A 25,218-nucleotide genomic window follows, 5' to 3' on the forward strand; every position below is an offset into this window, starting at 1 on the left:
GCGTGTGGAGGGAGCTGGGAGATGACCAGACAGAGTGGACTGGGAGCGAGGGTCCGAAGGTCAGTGACGCTTGGAAGAGGTCGATGGTTGATGAATGGCCATATCAGTGAGCTCCAACGTGCACTATTGACTTTTTCCCTTAAAATAGGCCCTTTTTCTTTTTATTTTCTTTACTAACCCTATATTCAGATCACGATTTATAAAGTTCAATCATTTAATTGCATACAGTGTACTGTCTGATTATTTTGTGGTGCGGATTTGTAACCGGGCAACACCTCACGCAGCATTCACACAAACGAGATTTCTCAATTTGGCGGGGCCAGTAGTTATCTTTCCCTAGATGAACGTGTGCTAGTTGAGCCTGAGGGTCACAGTAGTGCAGAGGAAAATGCTATGTCTCAGGGACAGGAAAATCTTTGATTTGAATCAGCGTCAAGCATTATCCTGGGAAACAGATAAAATTAACTAGTCATCTAATCTGCTTTAGTTAACAATCAGATGAGACTACTGCAGCTTGAATATCAACCAGTTAACATCAGTGTTTTGAATTGTTCGGCTGTTAACTAGTAAATCAACTGTAAATTTGCTTCTGACAAAGGCTAATTACAGGAATAGATTTTCCCTCTTTTCATTAGCACAGTTCTATTGCTGCTTTAAGTGGAGATTTCCAGATAGAAAATGCTTTATTAGTTTTACATTCATGATTATCCCTTTGTGAACAAACTGGATTATTTCATCACATTTAATTGCATAATTCTCCTATGCCCCTACATTAATAACATATAATCCCTTTTATGTATAGAACATGGAAGGATTGAGGCAATAGTGTATTTTTTTTCAAGGTATGGGGCCATTCCAAGTTGTTTGGAAAGGAATTTCATAGGAAGGTGTCCCTTTCTTTCCACAGCTGACCTGATCAAACTACAGAAGCATATGGTCCAAATATTAATCAAAATTAAGATATGAACTAATTTCTAATTCAATGACTATCAAGATGCAGTTATTGAGATGCACTTTCAGTACTGCCCATTTAAAAAATACAGCTGCAAGAAAAAAATTGTAAATCATTTGTGATAAACCTGGCTCTCTGCAATAATTACTCATAAAATGTGATCTGGTCTTCATTTAATTTATAATAATAGGCATACATAATCTGACTAATCTAATAACACACAAACAATTGTACCTTTCATGTCTTTATTGAACACATTGTTTAATCATTCACAGCCAAGGTTGGAAAAAGTATGTGAACCCTTGTATTTAATAACTGGTAGAACCTATTTTAGCAGCAATAACTTCCACCGAACATTTTCTATCGCTCCTGATTAGACTTGCACAACGGTGAGGATGAATTTTAGACCATTGCTCCATACAAAACTGTTTCAGTTCATCAGTATTTCTGGGGTACCTTGCATGAATGGCCTTCTTCAGATCATGCCACAGCATCTCATTTGGGTTATGACCTGGACTCTGACTTGGCCATTCCAAACACGAACTTTCTTCTTTTTAAACCATTCTGTTGTTGACTTACTCTTGTGTTTCAATCATTATCTTGTTGCATTACCCAACTCGCATTAAGCTTCAAGTGATGGACCACTACCCTGATATACTCCTATAAAATGACTTGAAACAATTTTAAGTTCATTGTTCCCTCAACAATTCCAAGCTATCCAGGCCTTGAGGCAGCAAAGCAGTCACAAACTAAGATGCTCCTTCCACCATGCTTCACAGTGGGATGAAGTTTTGCAGTGCCCTTTTCCCTCCAAACATAGAGGTGTGCATTTCTGCCAAAAAGTTCAACTTTTGTCTCATCTGTCCACAGAACATTGTCCCAGAAGCATTGTGGACCACTCAGGTGGTCTTTTGCAAATTTGAGATGAACAGCCATGTTTTTATTGAGAGCAGTGATTTCCTCCGTGGTGTCTATTCTTGTTCAGTGTTTTTCTTATAGTGGACACATGAACAGACACTTCAGCAAGTTCTAGAGATTTCTGCAGGGACTTTGCTGTAAATCTTGGTGTTTTTTTTTACCTCCTTCAGCATTCTGCTCCTGGTGTAATCTTTGCAGGATGCCCATTCCTAGGACAAGTAGCAACAGGACTGAATTTCCTCCATTTATAGACAATTTCTCTTATTGTGGACAGATGAACACTGAAGTCTTTAGAAATGCTTTTGTAGCCTTTTCCAACTTCATGCATCACTACAATTCTACTAAGGTCCTTTGAAAGTTGTTTTGATCAAGGCATGGTGCATGTAAACAGATCTTTCTTGAGAAGAGCAGGCTCTGTCAGTATCCTGACTTCAAGTGTCTTTTTTATAGGGCAGGGCACCTCTACAATCCACACTTTCAACCTCATCTCATTGATTGGAACATCCAACTCCAAATAAGTTTTGAAGAAGGCATTACACCACCGAGATTCACATACTTTTTTGCACCTAGACTGTGATTGTTTAAATGGTGCACTCAGTATTGACAAGAATTACAATTGCTTGTGTTATTAGTTTAGACAAGTTGTGTTTATCTATTATTGTGACTTAGGTGAAGATCACATTTTATGAGTAATTAATGCAGAAAACCAGGTAAGTGCAAAGGATTCACACCATTTTTCTTGCAAATGTCGCTCCATCATATATCCTAACAGCATACAGCTTGCCAGTAGCTCCAATAGCTGCCATTCTGAATGTAATTATAAAATATGGAAATGTAATTAAAAATGTGAAAAGGCAGCTTTAAATTTAATCTGCATCAGGTCTTAAAATATTAGATCAGATTTAAAATATTAATGATTCTTGTCCTTGAGAGACTATTGAACAAACTCGGTCTATCAGGCTGGGTATTTCTTCGTGTTCTGCATTTTGCAACTCTGATGTTCTTTAGTTGACGTTCCCAGACTCTAACCTCATCCATATTGATCAGATAATCCATGGCCACACCAGTTTTACCTAATCAGAGACAGTCCCCTTCCCCATCCTCTCTGCAGTTAAACTTTTTTTGTCTCCTTCCCAGCTCTGACAAAGGTTCTACATCCTGAAATGTTAACTGTTTCTTTTCCAATAGTTGTGGCCTGATATACAAAGTCTTTCCAGCAATCTTTTATTTTAGATTTCCAGCATCAGCAATTATATGATTTTCACTTTAAGATTACTTATTCATAAAATTCTGAACATACCAGGAGTGGCAAACCTTTTTGAGAGAGTATGCCCAAGGGCAATAATCTTTTTAAAAATTTGTCTGCATGCCATGGTAACTTTGAACAGAGATTATTATTCATTAATGAATTACAGGCAGTCCCCGGGTTACCAATGAGTTCCGTTCCTGAGTCCATCTTTAAGTCGGATTTGTATGCAAGTCGGAACAAGTACATCTGATATTATTTAGCGTCAGTTAGTCAAACATTTGTCTTAGTATATAGTATATATTTTACCTTTCTATGCATATAAAACACTTAAGAAATGTACGTATTCCAATAATTAAACCACTGCGTTGCTTTGTAATAATTGTAGCTTTCATCCAGGCAGGGCCTTTCACATGCTCCATTATTCTCACTTTATCCTTTAAAATTGTTCTGATCGTTGATCGACTGTAGGCTAACGCTTTTCCAATGACTGATGACGTTTCACCTCTTTCCAAATGCTTTATTATTTCCACTTTATTTTCAATCGCGATTGCTTCCCGTCAATGGAACAGAAACACTGCAGGCAGTGGGTCCCGAGCTGTGCTGGCTTCTGAAGTCCTCTGGGTCCTAAGGACCACCGCATCCCATCAACGGAACAGAAACACTGCAGGTGGCGGGTCCCGAGGTCCTACAGACCACCACACTGAGACAGGTTAAATGGGACAAGAGGGGTCTGTGCTGGGTTTGGGTATTTGATCCTCCACAATTTTCCGTGTGGGAATTTAAACTGGAGGTGGCAGTGTTTTTTTTTTACGAGGTCGAGTTGGAAGCTCGAAATCAACCCAGCGTGCTCGGGAGTGGTCTGTCACTGGATCAAACTCCGGAACCTCTGTTCTCGAGCCCAGTGCTGATCTCACTAACGATTTAAAGTGGCGTACAGCGTTGCGATCCAACTTAAAATGGCTTACGGTATCGCGATCTGACTTAAAATGGCAGATGGCATTCTCTTTCCTCGGTTCATAAGTACAAGTTGTCCGTAAGTCGGACGTTCGTAACTTGGGGACTACCTGTAGTAACAATAAGTATGAACTTTCTAATTGAAAAAGGATAACTCCTGGTGCTTATTTATGTGTATTCATTGTTTTCCTATTTAAAAAAAGTAAAACAGAGACAGATTGAAATGAATGAAGTATTTTAGAAAACCCGTTCAAAAATTATAAATGTTAATTTTTTAAAAAGACAATAGTATAACTAGTATTATTGTAACCACTTGCTATCTAAATACTTATGTGTACATCAGGTCTGTGAAGATTTCAAAACATATCATCCTACTGTCTAGCTGGCACCAAACCAGTGTGAGACGCTTCCTGTGAAGACATCTCAAGCTCTTGCATTTGTTGCTTCATGTGGCAGTAAAGATAATGATTAAGTATCTTCTTATTGTGGGTGAGGATTAAAGAATTGAGGGATGACACTGCAATTTTGTTGGCACATGCCAGCAATTTTTTTTATGCATGCATCTGCCACCCCTGGTTTAGGCCATGTATGAACAGAAGAATAGTTTAGGTGGAATCTGGATAAATGAAACTCAATCTGCACGCAATACAACTACCTTTAGACACTACACTTTCTTTGTCAGGCACCACTTCTGACTTCTCATCCACATTTGATTCATCAACCTCTGTGACGGTCGTCAGTTCTGGCTCACTTTTGTATTGCCGGTAATCAGGACCCTGTAATGCAAAACAAGATATTCATTTTACAATCATTCTTAAAATTAGTTAAATTCTAATCTGGAAGAATTATTTGGTGAACAGGTTATAGCCCACAAAAAGAGATACTGAGAATTGCTCAATTTTGTTTTTTAACTAAGCTTGAAACAAGAATAAAAAAAGATTGAATAACGTTGTTGAAATGTGAAAAAATACTATTAAAAACCATATGCACAAAAGAGAAACAGAACTAAAATTTCTTCTCAAAAACCATTTTCTGATTTCATGTCAAGTAGCTGATAATTTACCTTAGAGACATGCTATTATTATAGTGGCCCTAACAGCAGATTTTTTAAAATTACAGTGTATTTTTATGGAAAAAATAATTCGAAGGAACTATCAAAGGCGGATTTTACGAGTACAATCAATCATCGAGGTTTTGTTAGCCAGTGGCTCTTAGCATGCACACTTGATATATACAGTGGATTCCAGTTACTTGGGGTTAATCAGGGCAGCCGCTTGTTTGGGACAACTCTTACAGAACAAAAATCAAATCAAGAAAATAGCCAGGAGTTCCTTTGCTTATTTGGGACACTATGCCACTTAACCAGGACAGGAGACTGTTGCCATACAGTTTCTAACTAGTGTCAGTCATGTGCACTTGTATGGCTTTAAATACTACATGTGCTTTGAGCGAATAATTTTTAAATAGCATCACTTATGTGATTTTATGTTCAAAAAGCAATGATTTTTGTCACAGATACTTGACACGAAACAAGCAGAAAGACAACTTAGGTTGTTTTACTCACTGTGGTTTCAAGTATTCAGGCTTGGAGTTGCCAAAAATGGCCAGGAGTGACAATGAAGCTATTTCACTACTAACAAGTTAGGAACTACGAAGATTTTAAAGGCATTAACAATTATCTTGAATGTTATAATGAAAATGAGGACTTGGAGCATGCAATCATCAAAAGCATTGTATGAAGGTGATCCATTATCTGCACTAATTTTGTTCATTTATAATCAAACCGTGCGCTGCAGCGAAAACTGGATGAATTCCTCTATTGATAACTATTAGGAACTAATACATGGTTTTATCTTTCTGTAGTCATATTGGTAGTGTTCTAATTTGTTCTGTACCTCATATACATAATTTTTTATTCAGTTAAATGATAGTTTGGCTTTTAAAAAAAATACCTTTTTAACTATTTCCGCGAAACTTTGGCTAAGGGAAGCATAGGAGCGCCTACAGGACTGCTTTGAATTGGTGGACTGGACTGTATTCAGGGATTCATCTTTGAATCTGGATGATTATGCTGCAGTTGTTACCAACTTCAGTAAAATCTGTGTGGATGAGTGTGTGTCTACAAAGACTTACTGTACATTCCCAAACCAAAAGCTGTGGATGAACCAGGAGGTACGTCATTTGCTGAAGGCTAGATCTGTGGCATTCAAGTCTGGCAACCCAGGTATGATTTTCAGAGAGCTATTTCAAGGGCGAAGAGACAATTTCGAACCAGGTTGGAGGCGCTATCAGATGCACCGCAACTCTGGCAGGGTCTACAAGACATTACTTCCTACAAAGTGAAACCCAATAGTATGAATGGAGCAACACTTCATTACCAGATGAACTTAATGTCTTTTATGCACACTTTGAAAGGGAGCACACAACTACAGCTGTGAAGATCCCTGCTGAATCTGATGACCCTGTGATCTCTGTCTCAGAGGCCAATGTTAGGCTGTCTTTAAAGAGACTGAACCCTTGCAAGGCAGAAGGTTCCGATGGAGTACCTGATAAGGCTCTGGAAACCTGAGCCAACCAATTAGCGGGAGTATTCAAGGACATTTTCAACCTCTCACTGCTATGGGCAGAAGTTCCCACTTGCTTCAAAAGTGCAACAATTATATCAGTGCCAAAGAAGAAATGCTTTGAGAGGTTGGTTATGACTAGACAGCAAGGATTTGGACCGATTGCAGTTTGCCTATCGCCACAATAGATCAACGGCAGCTGCAATCTCAATGGCTCTCCACACGGCTTTAGACCATCTAGACTAGGGGCCACCAACCTTTTTTGCACCATGGACTGGTTTAATATTGATAATATTCTTGCGGACCGATCGATGGGGGGGGGGGGTGTTGGGGGTGTTAATCACAACAAGAATATAGGTGATAAGTCAACTATAAGTCACTTACAAGTGGCTAATACACTTAATTTTGTTTCTAAAAGGGTTTATCTAACGAATTTAATATTAACCACACACTGCACATTTTCCTTGCATGAATATGGTGATGTCAATTATAACTCACTTATAAGTCAAGAGCATCATAACTTTTTAAGTAACGTTTGGACATTAAACACATAGCACATATTTCCCTTGTGTGAACATATAAAATCACTGCAACACACCAGTGAGAGGACAAGGTAAGGGCCAGAGGTCCCTGTACCGGGGCCACAGCAATCGTAGTCTGGAGAGAGCGGCTGACAAAAGTTTGGCTCGAGGGATGACTTTCAGTAGATCGCAGTGAGGTAGCTGCTCTGCTGCTTACGAAACCCTGAGCCCGAATTAGGTCGTCTGCAAATATCTTAGCACCGGATTCCCCACGAACATTCAGTGTGCTAAACAGGTTTAGAGGCAGCGTCCATCTGTCCACGCTCCAAGCCAGTATCAACGGCACTTCTCGCCAGCCACGCAAGGTGGCCGATTACCCGAGGCCAACCAGTGATCCCTGGCGCGAGGGTATCACTGCATTTAGGAGACTGATGACCTCGTGTGCATTCAAGTTCAACAGTGGGCGTGACAGGGAATGAGGAAAGGTGCAGCTGACTCATATCATTTTATATCGCCAAATCATATTGTTTCCCCGCGGCCCAGTGGTTGGGGACCACTGACCTAGACAACACAAACACCTACGTCAGGATGCTGTTCATTGACTATAGATCAGCATTTAATACCATCATTCCCACAATCCTGATTGAGAAGTTGCAGAACCTGGGCCTCTGTACCTCCCTCTGCAATTGGATCCTTGACCTCCTAACCGAAGGACCACAGTCTGTGCGAATTGGTGATAATGTATCCTCCTCGCTGACTATCAACACTGGTGCACCTCAGGGGTGTGTGCTTAGCACGCTGCTCTACTCTCTATATACACATGACTGTATGGCTAGGCATAGCTCAAATACCATCTATAAATTTGCTGATGATACAACCATTGTTGATGGAATGTTAGGTGGTGACGAGAGGGTGTACAGGAGTGAGATAAGCCAACTAGTAGAGTGGTGCCGCAGTAACAACCTGGCATTCAACGTCAGTAAGACTAAAGAGCTGATTGTGGACTTCAGGAAGGGTAAGACAAAGGAACACATACCAATCCTCATAGAGGGATCAGAAGTGGAGACAGTAAGCAGCTTCAAATTCTTGGGTGTCAAGATCTCTGAGGATCTAACCTGGTCCCAACATATTGATGTAGTTATAAAGGAGGCAAGACAGATTTGTATGTCAACAAATATACTCAAAAACTTCTATAGTTGTGAGAGCATGGAGCATGGAGAGCATTGTGACAGGATGCATCACTGTCTGGTATGGAGGGGCTACTGCACAGGACCGAAAGAAGCTACAGAAGGTTGTAAATCTAGGCAGCTCCATCTTAGGCTACAAAATACCAAGGACATCCTTAGGGAGTGGTGTCTCAGAAAGGCACTGTCCACTATTAAGGACCTCCAGCACCCAGGGCCTGCTCTTGTTTCACTTTTACCATCAGGTAGGAGGTACAGAAGCCTGAAGGCACACACTCAGCAATTCAGGAACGGCTTCTTCCCCTCTGCCATCCGATTCCTAAATGGACATTGAAGCTTTGGACAGTACCTCACTATTTAAAAAAATATACAGTATATCTGTTTTTGCATGTTTTTTAATCTATTCAATAAACACAATTGATTTATATTGATTCAATAAACGTAACTTATTATTATGTTTTATTTTTTTTCTCTCTCTGCTAGATTATGTATTGCATTGAACTGCTGTTGCTAAGTTAACAAATTTCACATCACATGCCGGTGATAATAAACCTGATTCTGATTCTAATTGGGGCAGCTATTTAATTGGCCTAAAAGGGACTCCCGATATGTCCCAATTAACCAGAATCCACTTTATCTATTTTACTGTCAACATAAATATGTTTTAGGAATAACATTCTAGCCTAGTGGCTGAGTCTTAATCTCTGGAATTGAGTTTTATATTGACTTTCAAGAGCAGTAAAATCCTGAACTGAATAAACTCTTTTTAAAGCAGATGGCCTCACACCAGACGTGCATTCTGATGAAAGGTACTTAACTGAAATGTTAATCTTTGTTTCTCTTTCCGCCTAACCTGTTAAGTGTTTCCAGTACTTACTGGCTTTACCTTCAATCTCACCATACTGAAATCTACACATGTTAAATCTATATATGTTAATCAATGGGACATTGAGACTTTAAAACTTCAATGCTCAATAAGGTACTTCTTGTCTTTGCTTCCAATAACAATGTGTAGAGCAAGCGCGAGGCAGAATTCTAAATGCCTAACCAGAACTTTGCATAATTTATTTATCACTGAAAACAAAGTGGTATAGATTTCAATTTAACAATACATTCCAAAGATACTGGTAATCCAAGATAGTTTTACATTGTTAAGTAGAATATGTCAATAGACAACCTATTAATGGTAATCACTTTAAAAGTAACATTAAAGTCAAATTTACTGAATGAATTGTCTTGTCATAAAGCAACTGAACAGACATCAATGTTTTAACACACCTGTGTAACTAGTGTAAAAACATGAAGTAAGATGCCAGATTTTGGTACTGGGCAGAACATTTAGGACAACCTGTCCAAAGAATGATGTAAATATTTAAAGGTGAGAATATTATTCATGATGTGTAATTCCATTTCAGGATTTTTTTTCATCTGTTTACATAAGTTATAATTATGCAAGACAGCTCATTCATGTATATGAAAGACCAAAAAGCACCAATGGTAAAAGTATAAGTAAAATCACCACAAAAATGTGAGGAAGCAAAATAATTTTATGGCAAAAAACAATGAAGAGGGAAATACAGATGGAGCAGGTTTAAAAAAGATAAACAGTGGCAGTAGTCAGCCACTTACTGAATCTGCACCATTCCTCGGATCTTCCAGTTCAGGGTGGATCTTCGCTTTGTCTAGATGATGCACCAGGTTTCTGGTAGAACAAGGGTAAAGATTTCTCTCACTGGGAAGAGGAGGAATTGAGGGACCCTTCTCTGTCAAGTCAAATAATTGGGGGAGAGGAGGACGAGGAGGGGCTGTTTCATCTTCCTAAAGAGTGTAAGATGGCCACCATATAATAAGTGCACAACACAATTTGAGATATGCCAGATGTTGCTTACTTTATGTGTGCAAATTAACTCATGATCATGTTCTGCATATAGATACATGAAAGCAAATATAGTACTACAGTCTATTCCTTAATTCAAAGTCAGCTAATTTAAATACAATCCAATTATTGTACTTTTTGACACTATCATTTACATCGTGTTGGCTGATTAACATTATTTAATGATTCAATCTATCTGTACCAAAATGACTTTGAATAATCAGAAATAAAGTGTATTAGCAAGAAAAGATGGGTCTGAACAATGATCATATCTTCTGTTTATTCTTTCCACTTTCAAAACATGTTGGTGAAAAGCAAATGTCCTATAGTAAAGCAGCATCAAATTAACACAAACATTTCACCTATAAATGTGAGATTATTAATGTGAGACTACAAACTTGTATTCATCTTCTGATCATTTTCAAATTTATTTTACAGTAATATCCTCATTCTAACAGGTACACACCAGTGACTGAGAATAGCTCCTTACCTCCTGTCTGTGCCTTAGGGTTGAAGCAGGTCCAGACTGTGACACAGCAATGGCTTTGAACAGAATTAAAAGTGCAAATTAGAATATTTGATTCAAGGGCAATAACTTTTTTAAATCTGCTGGCAGGAAGCCTTTTAATGTTCAGATTCCATGTGATTGCATTGCTATTCTGGAAAAAAGAATTGCCCTTCATTTTCTATATATTTTTAAAAAAATGTAGGCATCATATAAACTTGAATATTATGTTAGGCACAAGTCCCAACTTAGACATGTAGCAGAGCAACTTTCCAATATGGGACTTACTTCTTATTTATCTCTGTAAATACTGAGCAATGTTTCCAATGAAGGCTAACACCACAGGACCAAACAAATACACTCAAAGTCAATCAGAGGGCTGATCCACTACTGCAATTTCAACAAAAACCTATGCTCACAGAATTGAACTCAGGCCTCAGATGATTAAGAAAGAAATTCTTAAATCAGGGAGGTAAGAAAGTTGCATGTTTACCACCAAAAACAGCCATACAATAGGGAAAAAGAAGGTACAGATTAAATACAGAGGATAATATAATCATATACACTCGCCAGGATAATGTAAAAATTTGGATGAATGAAGTAAAAAATATTTTTCAAAAGCATTTGCCAAATATAATGTAGTGGATTATGATTAAAGGAAGGATAAACAGAAGATTGGAACAAAATAGGCTTTGATACATGAAAATACTTGGATTGAAAAATGTTAGTAATTGATCCACAAGATTTAATGCTGGGAATATTGCTGTTCACTATTTAAATTTAGAAGGAATCAGAAAGACAATTTAAAAACTTGTGGATGGTATCAAATCAAGGGGTTTTACAATCTCTCATGGAAAGAGTGTTATTTGTAATGCCCATGACAAATCACATTACTTTTACATTGAGTGTAGATTCATGCAACTGTCACAGGCTCGATTGGATTTTCCTTGCTTTTTTAAAAAATGGCCAGGACTTAGTGTGGAAACATCCACATTGCTCTACTGGCAAGCTTTGACTAGAAGGGGAGTGAGTTTAGTAGCATATATTCTTAATGCCATTACTAAGGTGTCATGAAATTTCCTAACACTTACTATGCAGTGTATGCTCAGCCATTTCTTGATAAATCATAGAGTGAATCAAATTGGCTATAATGCTTTAATGATTTCAAACTCCTCAAAAGGCTGTCACGAGGGATTATTCACTTAACACTTCCATATGAAGCTGGTCACAAAAGCTTCAGCCTGCTCTTTGGTATCTATGTATTGCTTCTACCATGGAGCCACCTTCTTCTGTTAAATGTCTGTTACCACTCATGATAGATGTAATAAAACAGAGAGGTACTGCAACTAATTTACTTTACAACATGCATATACAATTTTCCAAATGCATTTTAACAAGGAAAAGTACAAAATCTTATATTTCGGTAAGATATATCAGAACACACGTTCCCTGAAAAGTAAGTATCTAATTAGGTGAGAGGAATAGAGGGATGTATAGAACAGATGAACAGATGTATAGAACAAATTTCTGAAAATGAGTTGGAGAGATGAATATGCCTATTCAAACAGGACAGAACTGAAAAACAGAACACTTGTTTTAGTTTTATGACCACACTTCATAGTGCAGTGAACATTTCTGGTCATCAAAACATCGAGCTACTGGAAAAAAGGCAAAAAAAAAGTTTGACCATATTGATACTAGAACCCAGAGGTTATATAGTGAGAAGGAATAAGACAGGTGGCAATTATTTCTTAATCAAAAACCCGATAAAAGTTTTTCACATTGATGAAAGGGTTAGATAGGATAAATGTCATTTCCACTTGTGGGTGAAGCCAGATTGGGCTTCATTCATACAGGGCAGTCAATAAAAGGTTGATTTGGTGCTTAACCTAAGCTTTCCCTTTGTGTTCACCTCCTACAGTATGCCTGTAATCACGTTTATCTTTGGCAGCCGCACTGCCACCATTGTCATTACAGTTGTTGCATGATGTGAATGACTAGACTTCAGGCAATGTAATCCAAGGCTCTACCCTAGCACTCCACTGATGACTCTCTGAAAGCTTATACTGTCAAAGGTCATTCTTGTTGTCTCTAAACTCCTCTGACGATTTGAGAAATTTAGACAGAGTTGAAATACTTGAGTATTTCAAATCAAAATTGATCTAAAAAATCAAAGTAATGCATTTAAAATAATGCACATAATTTATTAACATATTAGTATTAATTGAAAGGGGGAAAACACCCTTAAATAAGGTGAGCAAATCAATTAAAATTTGAGGAGCTAGTAACGAAGTGCATTTAACACTCTCAACTCAGTAGAATAGGGAACCATCCCTGGTTGCAGTGTGCAGCAACTAATGACAAGGAACACACTAACATGCACACTACAGCTGGCTGGTAATTCCCTCATGAACAGTTGGCTAACAAGCAGAACCATCTGTCCCAATTTTTCCACTTCCTCACTCACAGAGTGGCTTATGATGGTGAACTTCTCTTCACATGGCATAGTTGAGATGAATAGTATGAATACAGTGAGGATGTTATGCAAGTCCAAGGGAGAAAGAAATAGAAGAATATAGTGATTAGATGGGGGAAAGTGTAAGTTTACGTGGAGCACAAACAAAGACATGGAACTAACGGCATATTTTTGAGTTGCAAACTCATCAAAACACTTTGCAATATTGCTGTACATTTTTTACTTAATGTAGGGGAAAAGTAAATAATTTGTTAAAAATACTTTCCATTTGTCATAAAAAGAAACAATCATATCTATCTTATTTAAATCTATGATATCATCAGCACAAAGATAATCTTAAAAGGGAAAGTCCATAGTTTCAGATCACTAATTTAAAACCAAGTCAAAAGCTGCAATTTCAGACTTCTGAATTCTTTAAGTATATTTCACTCTCTGGCTGTCCATCCCATTGGATGATGATGGTTCCTTTCAGTCAGTTAATGGGATTTGAATACCCACTCCTCAGAAAGAACAGCGTGTGAGTGAATGGATTTTAGGTGAGTAGGGGGTTGCACAGGTCCAGACCCACCTCCCGGATCCAGTGGCATGGTGGGGTCCAAGATGGCTGGGGGAAGTTCTGTTGCAGTGAATAGCCAGACCAATCTTCAATGCAAGGGATGCCCTTTCCATGCTTCACGGCACGTGTTTGCTAGATGGCCGTTGACCCTACGAGAGGGTTCGTCTGCCCTTTAACAGGTCTTGTTTTTCATCCTGCAGGGTGTCTAACCACCCTCCTCACCAGGCAAGCCTGGTGGGGGAACTGGTTTAAGTATATTTATTGCAGTTCTCAGAGGTAAGTTCAAACATTAACTACATTAGTAGATAAACAAGAAACCACAATATATTCTACAGTACAAATGCTATATGAATATTTAACTTCTCTTACCAATATTCCTTTGCTGTTTGTTCTTGCTAAGTCCCTCCATAACATCTTCAATTCTCCAGAGTTCCTTCTGGATTTGAGAGCGTTGGTGGCCAGCTAAATCCGCCTTGTGAGAAATACAAACTCCTCTAATTACAAGTACAGTACTCGTGTAAGATGTGATGAAATGTAGTATTTACAAGGATAATCCAAACTATTTTATCCAAAGTCTTACAAATGATTTAAAAATGGTTTTGCGTACCCAGTATACCAACAGTATTGTAAATAAAATATGCTTGCCACAGAAAGGATAAGATGCAAGAAAATAATGCATATAATGTGCCCTATCATTTTGCTATTCTCGAGAAATGGATGGTAGAGAAGATAGTAAAATGCACAAAATGCTGGAGGAAATCAGCAGGTCAGACAGCATTTTTGGAAATGAATAGACAGTCGACCTTGTGAGCTGAGACCCTTTTTTATGACTAGAAAGGAAGGGGGAAGATACCAGCTAGAAGGTGAAAGGTGAAGCCAGGTGGGTGGGAAAGATAAAGGGCTGGAGAGGAAGGAATCTGATAGGAAAGGAGAATGGACCATGTAAGAAAGGGAAGTAGGAAGGATGCCAGAGGGAGGTAACAGGTAAGTGAAAAGAGGTAGGAGGTCATAGTGGGGAATAGAAGAAGAGGGAAGAGGGAAGTGAAAAAGTTACAATAAGGAGAAATCAATGTTAATGTCATCAGGTTGGATGGTATCCAGACAGAATACGAGGTGTTTCTCCTCCACCCATTGTGGAAAAAGAGAGGACCAAGGACCGAGAAGTCAGAACGGGAATGGGAAATTTCACTTTTGGCATATGGAGTGGAGGTGCTTGACAAAATGGTCCCCCAATTTATGACGGGTCTCACCAATGTAGAGGAGACTGCATCAGGAGCACTGGGTACATTAGGTGACCCTAATAGATTTGCAGGTGGGGTGTTGCTTCATCTGAAAGGAATGTTTGGGCTCAGAATAGAGCTGAGGGAGGAGGTGAAAGTGCAAGTATAGCACTTTGGCCACTTGCAGGTTTAAGCGCCAGGAGGGAGATTAGTGTGGAGGGAGGAATTGATAAGGAAATCATGGAGTGATCCCTACGGAAAATGGGGTGGGGGTTTTGCTGGGAGGTAAAGATGTGTTTGGTGGTAGGGTCCCTATGGAGATGGCGGAAGTTACAGAAAATAATGTGTTGGATGTGGAGGCTCATGGGGTGATAAGGTTAGGATGTGGAGGCTCATGGGGTTGACAGAGAGATATTACCTTTTTGTAAGTATAAAAGTGCCTGAACTCCAAGTATATTTGATTAAAGTACCTGAACTCCTTCAAATCTGTCCAGTTGCTCATGTAGGTGGTTTCTTGCAAGAGTTACATCATATTCTAACTTGTCATATTCTCTCCACATTCTTTCAAGCTCCTGAATCACAAGATACATAGCTTTATAAAGAAGAACTGTTTACTATTAAAAAGAAGCAAAACTTTGCAAATAAAATATAATAGCTGCATTGGAAATAATTCTATATACTGCTGGGAGTGGGGTTAGTACCCGTACCTAGTACTTTGACATTCTGGCACGCACCAACCACCAGGTGGGGTGCATGAGCTGACTAACAGCAACTGTCCTGCACTTCCCTCCACATCTCACTCCCTGGTTCCTTTCGGAATAGTGTACTGTCCTACTTAATACTTCTACACAATATGACCTGCTTGCAGACCACAACAGCAGCAATTATAAGTGAGACTGTAACAACTTACTGCAGTGGCCCTTGATATCTCCCGACAGGTGCTGAGTAATCCATTTTGCAAGACGTCTCTCTGTAAGGCCACACTTTGTACCACACTGGGGTTGTCTGCATTCATTTCGATCTCTTGGCTGGCTGCTAATAGCGCCTGTTCCAGTGTATGCTGCAGTGGAGAGAAGGCACATTTAGTATTTTTAGACCAAAAGTGATTAAATTAACAGGATGTGTTCTTTATGTTCAAGCTCAGGAACTTCATCTCAATTATTTACTTTTTCCTTGTGCAGCTGCTGCAGTTTCTCCTCCTGCTCATGAACCACCTTATCCTGTTCACACAACTGGCTCAGTTTCGCCTGAAAAGGCAATCACAAAGATAGAAGACGTGAAGGGTTAACACACAAATCAGTATTATAACTTCAACAAAATCAAAAACTTTGAGATGTTAAAAAATCTGAAATAAAATCTGAAAATTTTGGAAAAACTCATCAGGTCAAACAGCATCTGTGGAGACAAACAGTGTTAACATATCAGGTCAAAGACCCTCCATTGTGACAAAGGTTCTTTGACCTGAAACATTAACTTTGTTTCTCCTCTTGCAGTTTTGTTTTTGTTTCCAGCATTTACTTATAGTAACTTCAAACACATTCTCAGGATTGGCAGGTACTGAAAATATGCATGCAGGAAAACTTTTCCTAAAGTTTAGTAAAATGGTGGGAAAGTGCATAAAAGTAGAAAATTGTGAGCTCAATATTAGGTGACAACAATTTGTATTTATTAGAAACTTTACCATTGGAAAACACTCCAATGTTAGCCAACAATGCTCAACAGCATGCCATGTATAGAACATGCAGATAGCTGATTCAAAATTTGATTAAATTTAAGTTTAAAGGAGCATTTTAGAAGCAGAAGGAGAGAGTGAAGTTAGGGAGGGAATTCGAGAATGCGTAGCATTTACAGCTAAAGCATATGGATTGAATGTGCCTGAGAGCCCAGAATTGGAGAAACACTGTTATCTCTGAACGTACTCTTCAGTTTTTACCATCTTCCTCTTTAAGTACTTCTCCAGTGATCTGCCCTTTAATTTCCTCCAAGGCAGAGAATTCTAGAGATTGAACACAATTTGCAAGAAATTTTCCTATGCATCTTACCCTTAAATGAGCATCCTCTAGTTTTGTAAGAGCATCACCTCATTCAAGATTCTCCCACTCATGGATGCATCCCAACATCTACGTAGTCATGACCCCTTACAATATTCTGTTTCAAGAACATCACTCATTCTCCTATTCCAAGAAATACAGGTCTATTTTTATTTTAGCCTGTCATGAGAGACAACTTTCTCAACTCAGGAATTAGCCTTATGAATCTTTTCTGGACCATCGTCAATTCTAATAAATACTTTCTTAAATAAAGGGACCAAAACTGTATGCAGTACTCTAGGTGTAGCCTCACCAATGAATGCCCAATTGTAACAAAACTAATTAATTTCTAAACTTGAATCCCCTTGCAATAAATGCAATTTGTCTTCTGTATAACCTTTAGATCATGGTGGATTCTAGTCCTTAGAAACCATACCGGTTGATTGAATATCATCCACAACCAAATCAAACAAGATAAATCTCAGCAGTTTAGTTCAAAATAATAAGAAAAGAAGCAAAGTGAATTTCACACATGGGAAATTGTTGTTGGTCAATTAATTGAATGGGAACAGAGAAAAAATATGCTTAGCATCTATAGGGAACTTTGTATTGTATGATTTCTATAGTAATGTTTAACATAGAACAAGTTTTTTTTTTAAAGATGTACGTGAGAGGATAGGAAATGGCTCAAACAAAATTGCATTTACCACTTTAAATTGCAGAAAGCATCTCCATTTTGCCTTAAAACGCCTAAAATCTTGCTCTATTGTCTCCCACCACACACAGAATCAATACAGAATGCACAATTAACACAAAAAATTAACAAATTTTACATACATCCACATCTAGTTCTTCAGTTCTGTGGCTATATAAGGTTTCTCTGTATTCATCATGCTGAGCCAGCTGCAAGAGAATGATTAAGAAAAAGTAACAAGTGTTAGAATGTCAACAGATTAACTTGAGAAACAGGTTCAATGATGTAGTACTCCCATCAGGAAGCCTAATTTGAAGCAAGTGTGAGCTAAAGAGAGAGCCACAATACTGTCTACAGAACCAATATTTCAATCAGTACTTTGTTCAGAGAAGATTTCCACTTAGAATGTGGAACAAGAAAATTTATCCTGGGAATTATATTAATTTATTTTTCCTTGAAGTATGACAACACAAGTTACCTTTGATAAGACAGATAAACAATTTTAATTTATGTTAAGGAATACATTTCACAGATAAAGACAGCAAGAGGCTGGACAAAGTATCACCTTGAAAACTGTAATATTTAAACATAGAAAAAGAAAAAGCACGTGTTGAAATTGGGTTCTTAGAAAAATATTGTATCGATGTAGACCACAATTGCAGCATATTCTTTATCCTAACATCTGAATTGCTAACCTGCAAGGAATTGTCAAACAACATACAAGAAATAAATTATTGTGAACAATTTTCAGAAATGCAGTGTTTTAAACATGACAAAGTCTCAGTTTGTCAGTTAAACAATTTTTTTTACCATTAGTTTCCAAGTAATGAATTAAAACTTAAAGCTTGCTCAAACCATAAAGAATGAACAAATTGCAGACATAAATTTACTACATAACGGAAGTACAAATCTTGATGATTCTTGTTTCTTGCTTCAGGGCTACAGCAGACTGTGCATTTAAGTCCCAATTGCATAATGAAACAAACACAGCCATTACTAATGGCTAAATCATAAAGGCCAAAATCATACTTCAATCAATTTCAGAGCTATTAAGTAATAGCAACATTACATTCAGTTAATTTTAATTTTGATAAAATTGATTGTTATATATTTTGTCTAGGTTAGTGATCTTAAAGAAGAGAAAAAGGCAAGGTTTTGTCATTAGCATTATGATACTAGTATTAATAAATATATTTTCTGTGAGGCAGCAGGATAGGAAAATACGGCCCTGATATGGTGTGTTAAAATTCGTTGGTACTATTTAAGACAGGTTAATAAAACAGACTGAAGAAACTGGGATAAAATTGACCTGCAGCTGTAATACAAAATGTGCTTGTTGCTTTGCTTTTTAAACTGCCCCATTTTATTTTCTGTCATTGTAAATAGAACAGGAAAGGTTAATAGTGATGAGGGGTGTGGAAGAACCAGGGGATCGTATGAAGTAGATAAGCCAACGCTTTGAGCAAATTCAGTGCTACAGGCATGACAGATTTGAATATTTATCAAAGTGGTACCAAATACAATAGATTCCAGTTAATTGTGACACATCAGAACCAGTATATTTTGGTCCAATTAAGCGGTGACCACAATTAGCCAAAGTTTCATGGAAATAGTTAAAAAGTATAAAAAAGTCAAACTGAGTAAAAAATCATGTATTTAAATGAAATATATAACAAATTAGAACAGTACCAATACTATAAAACTGTTTGTTAGTTCCTAATAGTTAACAATGGAGGAATTTGTCCAGTGTACACAATGAATAAAATCAGCAGAGACATCTTCTGCTTTCAACCATTGCATCCTCCGAATCTTCATTTTCATTGTAACATTCCCTGATTGTTGATACCTTCAAATTCTTCATAGTTCCTAACTTGCTGAAGTAGTGAAATCGTTTCATTTTCAGTCCCGGCTGTTGCTGGCATCTCCAAGCCTGAATGCTTGAAACTGTAGTGAGCAAAACTTTCCTGAATTTGTCTTAAGAGTTTATTTCTTGCCAACTATCAATGACAAAAATCACTGCTTTTTGAACACAAACACACACAACTGATGCTATTTAAAAACTGTTTGCTCTAAAAACAGTGTAATGTCTAATAGTCACACATGTGTGTTTAACTGACACTATTAAGAACCTGTTCAGGAACAGTGTCTTTCCCCAATTAAGTGGCATAATGTCCCAAATAAAAGATGGGAATCCTGGCAATTTTCTGGATTAGTTTTGGTTCTTTTAAGAGTTATCCCAAATATGCAGCTGCCCTGATTAACTGATGGCCCAATTAACCAGAATGCAATGAATTTGCACAGATGACTTGACTACGTATTAATTCACTGTTGTTTTAGTTTGGTACTCAACAATACTTATTTATTTAGAGGGACAACACCACAACAGGTCCTACTGGCCCAACAAGTCCAGGCCACCCAATTACAGCCATATGTACCATCTTTGGTATGTGGGAGAAAACCAAAAGCATCTGGAAGAAGCCTATGCAGTCACAGAGGTACGTACAAACTCCTTACAGACAATGGTGGAACTGAATTTGCAACACTGGGGCTGTAATAGCATTATGCTAACTGCTATGCTACTGTGGTGCCTGATATACTTATCAAGTTTATTATCATATGACTGTAGCTATTGTAATAAAATAAAATTGAGGATAATGTATCATACATCAGCTGCATTTTATCTATTTTATTGCATTAAGTTTCAAAGTTAGCTAATTTACAACAGTAGCAAATGTAAACTGCATTTGCTGAGCTACAGGCTAATCCTTTACACCAAACAAAACCGAAACTGACCTCACTGTCCCCTTATTACATAGAACATGACCATTATGGTATATTGATTTTATGTCGCCTCACAAATTAATTCCATTTCCCCTGCAACCTATTCTCCCCCACATTCCCATCATTTTCCCTATATTTTACCATTCGGGTTTATCTACGAGTATAGTGACAAGTTAACTTACCAACCTGTACGTTTTGGGATGTGGGAAGAAGTGGGAATAGCTGGACAAACCTTGGTGGTCAAAGGGAAGATGTGCAAACTCCACACACACAGCACCAGAGGTCAGGATTGAAAACGGGCTGCAGGAGCTGCATCACTCTGCAAACCACAGCCAGTTCGGCTGCCGCGCAGATAGTCCACAACGTCATGACTACCCATTCTCAAAGTACAGTACTTCATAAGAATATTATATACATGAGGTTATTAATATCCCAAACCACAAAGTACCACTAAGCTCAACTGATACTGAAAAGGCACAAAACAGTTACAATAACAGTTGTAAAATTGCATATCTCATAATCTTTTAAAATTTTTATCTAGCAGCGCAGTGAATTAAGACGCTGCATAATAAGTGCCCATAGCATCATAAAACCTACCTTTGATCTGATCTTAAAGATGTGGGAGCTGAAGAAAGTATTGGTGCAGAATGCAAACACATTTCTTCAGGTTCTGCTATCATGAACTTTATACATTTAAGCATGCAGTAACAACCATCATGCAGAAATGATGAGCCATGTTTAAGGAAAAATACAGTAGGAAAGCACAATGCTTGCGATCGACTTTGTGGTTACATATTTAGGGAAGAAGAGTGGGGGGGGCAGTGTATGAATAAGCAACAACAGGTTATTTATATCCAAGTAAAATTTTACAAAATCATTATGCTTTTGATTTGGATAAATGTCTCACTTTTCCAAACTCAAAACAAATGGAATTAGAAACCTTTGGCAATAAAATACCAGCCAAACTTCAAAAACCTCAGGGTTGAAAATTGACCTACATTTAACATGATACAAAACCATTTCAGCAATTTGTTTTTGTTTGACTTGTTACTATTAACAAGTCAATAGGATTCTCTTTGGCACAGTTTATTTCACACTCCGTTCCAGGCGAGATTAGATTCAGACAGGAGCTTGTCAGATTTGACCCTTCTATACAATTACAAAACCAGATTGCAACATGGATCTGAGCATCTATAGTAGATATTGAAGTAAAGCATAACAGATCTTGCAGATGGTAAAATAAGCCATGCTAACACTGCTGCAGCATGGTTCAAAGCATGGATGAATGTAACTGGAGTAAAATAAAAACTCTGGGGTATGATTTAACTGTAATAAACCGAAAGCTGCCGTACACAGGGCTTTGTGATTAAGCAAAGCAACCAACATCCAAGACCTTACTTGCTTGTATACTTGTGGCCTTGGTGCTGAATTCTCAATCATAGTGTGAACTGTGGCGATTAAAGGTTCATTTTCTTTCATCTATTTCAAATCAGGAGGAGCATACAGTAAACATCAGTTTACAGCATGGCTGGATTTAAAAGATGAAACAGTGATTATAGCTCCTGCTTTTTAGAAGATATCAAAGCCTTTTGCAAGCATTATACATTGAACCAAAAAAAGATTACAGTATGGGATTTGCTATGACCAAGCAGATAAAAAAAATTGGAAATAATTTTACGGGTCTGATCATGAAATTTCATAAATAATGTACTGGAAAGAATTAGTCAACCAAATTTTCTTTAAACAAATTTGTAATAATGCAAAAGTTTGCATTTTATTCAAAAAAATAAATAGTTTTAGAGCAAGAGAAAATGCTTGAAACTTGGACAAAATACTTCCTTTTCCTGCAGTAAGAGGTAAAAATGTGGTGTTTTCTGTGTTTCTCAGCATTTCAAGACTTTTTTTTAAAAAAATGGAGCTATAACTGATGCAAAAATATCATCTCTTATCTCCCACAACAGCCAGAAATTTATCAATAAAAGATAGTTTCAGTTAAAGAAAAGGACAAAATCTAAAAAGATAATACAAGGAGGTACATACTGGGTGTGCCTCAGTCCTCTCTTTTGAGGGAGATGTTAAGATATCACATTACGTTTTTACAATTAGACAGAAGCCTTAACGTACACTAACTGCTGACAAGGAGCCAAATTATAAACTACAGGAAAAAAAACTGCAACACACTAACATGCATTTACACCAATCTTAATAACAGAAGTTTTATACTAACTAGAAGCCATCAATAATATGTTAAATCTCAAAGATTGTTTCTAAAACACTGTATATATTTAACTTAGTTATTATTTGTGCACTATCAATTTGCTAATAGCGTATTAAGGAAGTTGGTAAGGAGAATTTTAAAACGACATTTTATTTGACGTAATCAAAACTAGCAAATAAACTAACTCAAGATATTAGCTAGTTAATATCAACTAGCCAAGCAACTTCTTATGATCTCTTTATTGAGCCAAATTTTTAAAAAATGCAGTAAACTCAAACGGTCTTTTAACATTCTAGGATTTTCTCATGAATGTTCTTTTACACAGAATGGGGCACTAAGGATTGCAACAACAAATGCATTAGAGATAAGGACTGGAATCACTGACAGATTAAAAAGGTTCCCAAGATTTTCTCCATTCCAGTTGGAGGCGACCAGATTGGTTGATGGACTTGTGGTGGCATGCATTGGGAACTAAAGATAATGAAAAATTCATTTCTAGTGCTCCCACCTGATAATCCAAATACACGAGATTTCTTTGAAGGTGATGAATGAGGATATCATTCTAAGATGCAGCAATAAATAAGAACAAAGAATTGAAATTAGAAAGAAGAGGAGCAGCAGTAGATTATAATTAATTTAAAAACAGGAATTTGTCACTACACGTTTACACCTGCGTAACTCAATTTGAAAATCCACAACTCATTTATTCATGAGAAGGTAAAGTTAGGTTGAACAAGTTGTTGAGAAGTGTTTCTTTTGGCCCTGAATAAGGAATATGAAATGGAAGAAATCCAGACTGGTGAGGAATTAGCAAGGAAATGCGGCTAATAATTCAATGACATACCTGTACAATTTAAAACAGTTAAGTAAGCTCTAGGGCGAATATATATTTGCACTACAATGCTTTACTACTTTAGGACCAAGCTACAAAAATAGGAACTTCTCTGATACCATTCATAGAACAATAGATTTTGAGACACAAACCTTCAGGCACAAAATCATTGATTTCAGCATTTTGATTTATTTTGCCCCCTCAATAAAGATTATGCATTTGCAAAAGAATCCGGGTGCAGATTTTCTCCGCAAAACAACTAACTTCACAACACGTTGATGAAACACACTGGTGAGCAGTTTGACATCTTTAAATTTTACAAAATAATATATGGAATATATTAAACTTATCCGAGAAGGTATAAAATGACACTACACAGCATATTGAACACCAACAATACAGAACAGTAATGGATGACGTGATTATAAAACAGTGATAATGGAGTATGACAGATCATATTAGCAGCTGACCTTGGGATTTGCATCACTGAGATTCAATTGCACAAGCTGGGCTGCTGTGTGCTCCCGGATGCTGTTCAGTTCTGCTTGCTGCCGCCTCAGTTTGATTAGCAGTAATGTCAGCTCCTCCGGCTGCAGGAATGCAGTTTGGGGAGCCAAGGGGAAAGAAACATATTAACTTATTATTTATTAACCACATGCCTGGATTATTTGAAACTGCTGGCTGAACTCATTAATACTGTGCATCACAGTTGGGATGCAAAAGGTTAAAAAGAGCTATCTGTCAGTGGTAACAGCTCAGCATTTTTCGCAGACAGTTGTGTATGAGCAGGGAAAGATCTTGGAATACTTCATAACAAAATGTTTTCCATTTTACCTTGTGCAGGCTCTGACAATAAATAATAACACATAATCAATAGTACCTAAAAAAGCACAGATCTCTATTTCTAAAAGCTCCAGACATACAGTACCTTGAAAAAGTTTTCAGCTTCCACAATTATTCTCACATTTTACTGTCTCATTTTCTAAATTTAAAATATATTGTAGCAGGACTTTCTGAGTTAATCTACAAAACATTCTGCATCATGTCAAATCTAAAGAAAAATTCAAAAACCTGTCAACAATTTACTAAAAACTAATGACAAAAATTGTGAGGTTGAAAAAGTATTCATCTCCTTTGTAAATACTATGCTAACTTTCCTCAGGTGCAATAATGTATATTATCATGCCAACTTGCACAACTTGTTGATGTACAAATTTGGAGGATCACATTTTCAATGAATTCAGAAGAATACTCATCACTCTGTAAGGTCCAACAGGATGGTAGGCTTTCAACAAACCAAACCAAAATGAAGTTAAGAGAGCACTCAAGACAAGCCAGGGAAATTATAATAAGAGAGGTACAAATCTGGGGAAGGGTACAAGACCATCTTAAAGGCTCTGAACATACCATGGAACTCAGTGCAACCATCATGAAAAAGTGGAATATGAAAACACAGCCACACTGCGTAGGTCAGGCTGGCCCTCTATCCTTGATGTCGCTGGAGAGGAATGGCACTTGTAAAAAAGACTACTGTGACACCAACAGTCACTCTGAGTAAGCTGCAGAAGCCAGTGGCTGCAACTGGAGGTGAAATTCATAGATCCACAATCTCTAAGGTCTTGCCCAAAAAGTGTATTTACCGAAAAGAGGCAAGAAAGAAGCCCTGGCTAAAAAAAAACATATCCTAC

The 25,218-nt window shown here is 37.5% G+C and overlaps 1 protein-coding gene across 13 annotated transcripts in view; it reads right to left on the reverse strand.

Annotated features, from left to right (window-relative positions):
* plekha5 (pleckstrin homology domain containing, family A member 5) overlaps nucleotides 1-25,218 on the reverse strand; it is a 294,707-nt gene that overhangs the window by 24,914 nt on the left and 244,575 nt on the right. For 5 of the 13 annotated variants that reach the window (XM_073066142.1, XM_073066141.1, XM_073066149.1 and 2 more), the window contains 11 exons: nucleotides 24,001-24,120; nucleotides 23,207-23,260; nucleotides 21,879-21,959; nucleotides 17,843-17,908; nucleotides 16,142-16,222; nucleotides 15,886-16,035; nucleotides 15,446-15,547; nucleotides 14,125-14,227; nucleotides 10,709-10,761; nucleotides 9,972-10,160; nucleotides 4,729-4,849 (listed from right to left, as the gene is read on the reverse strand). In XM_073066142.1, the coding sequence (XP_072922243.1) occupies nucleotides 4,729-4,849; nucleotides 9,972-10,160; nucleotides 10,709-10,761; nucleotides 14,125-14,227; nucleotides 15,446-15,547; nucleotides 15,886-16,035; nucleotides 16,142-16,222; nucleotides 17,843-17,908; nucleotides 21,879-21,959; nucleotides 23,207-23,260; nucleotides 24,001-24,120 (1,120 nt within the window). Of the gene's footprint in view, nucleotides 1-4,728; nucleotides 4,850-9,971; nucleotides 10,161-10,708; nucleotides 10,762-14,124; nucleotides 14,228-15,445; nucleotides 15,548-15,885; nucleotides 16,036-16,141; nucleotides 16,223-17,842; nucleotides 17,909-21,878; nucleotides 22,009-23,206; nucleotides 23,261-24,000; nucleotides 24,121-25,218 lie in introns of those variants that run through there. The other 8 variants (XM_073066144.1, XM_073066147.1, XM_073066145.1 and 5 more) reach the window with 8 other exon arrangements.

This window comes from Hemitrygon akajei, chromosome 14 (assembly GCF_048418815.1).
Source record: "Hemitrygon akajei chromosome 14, sHemAka1.3, whole genome shotgun sequence".
In the NCBI taxonomy this organism is placed as follows: Eukaryota; Metazoa; Chordata; class Chondrichthyes; order Myliobatiformes; family Dasyatidae; genus Hemitrygon; species Hemitrygon akajei.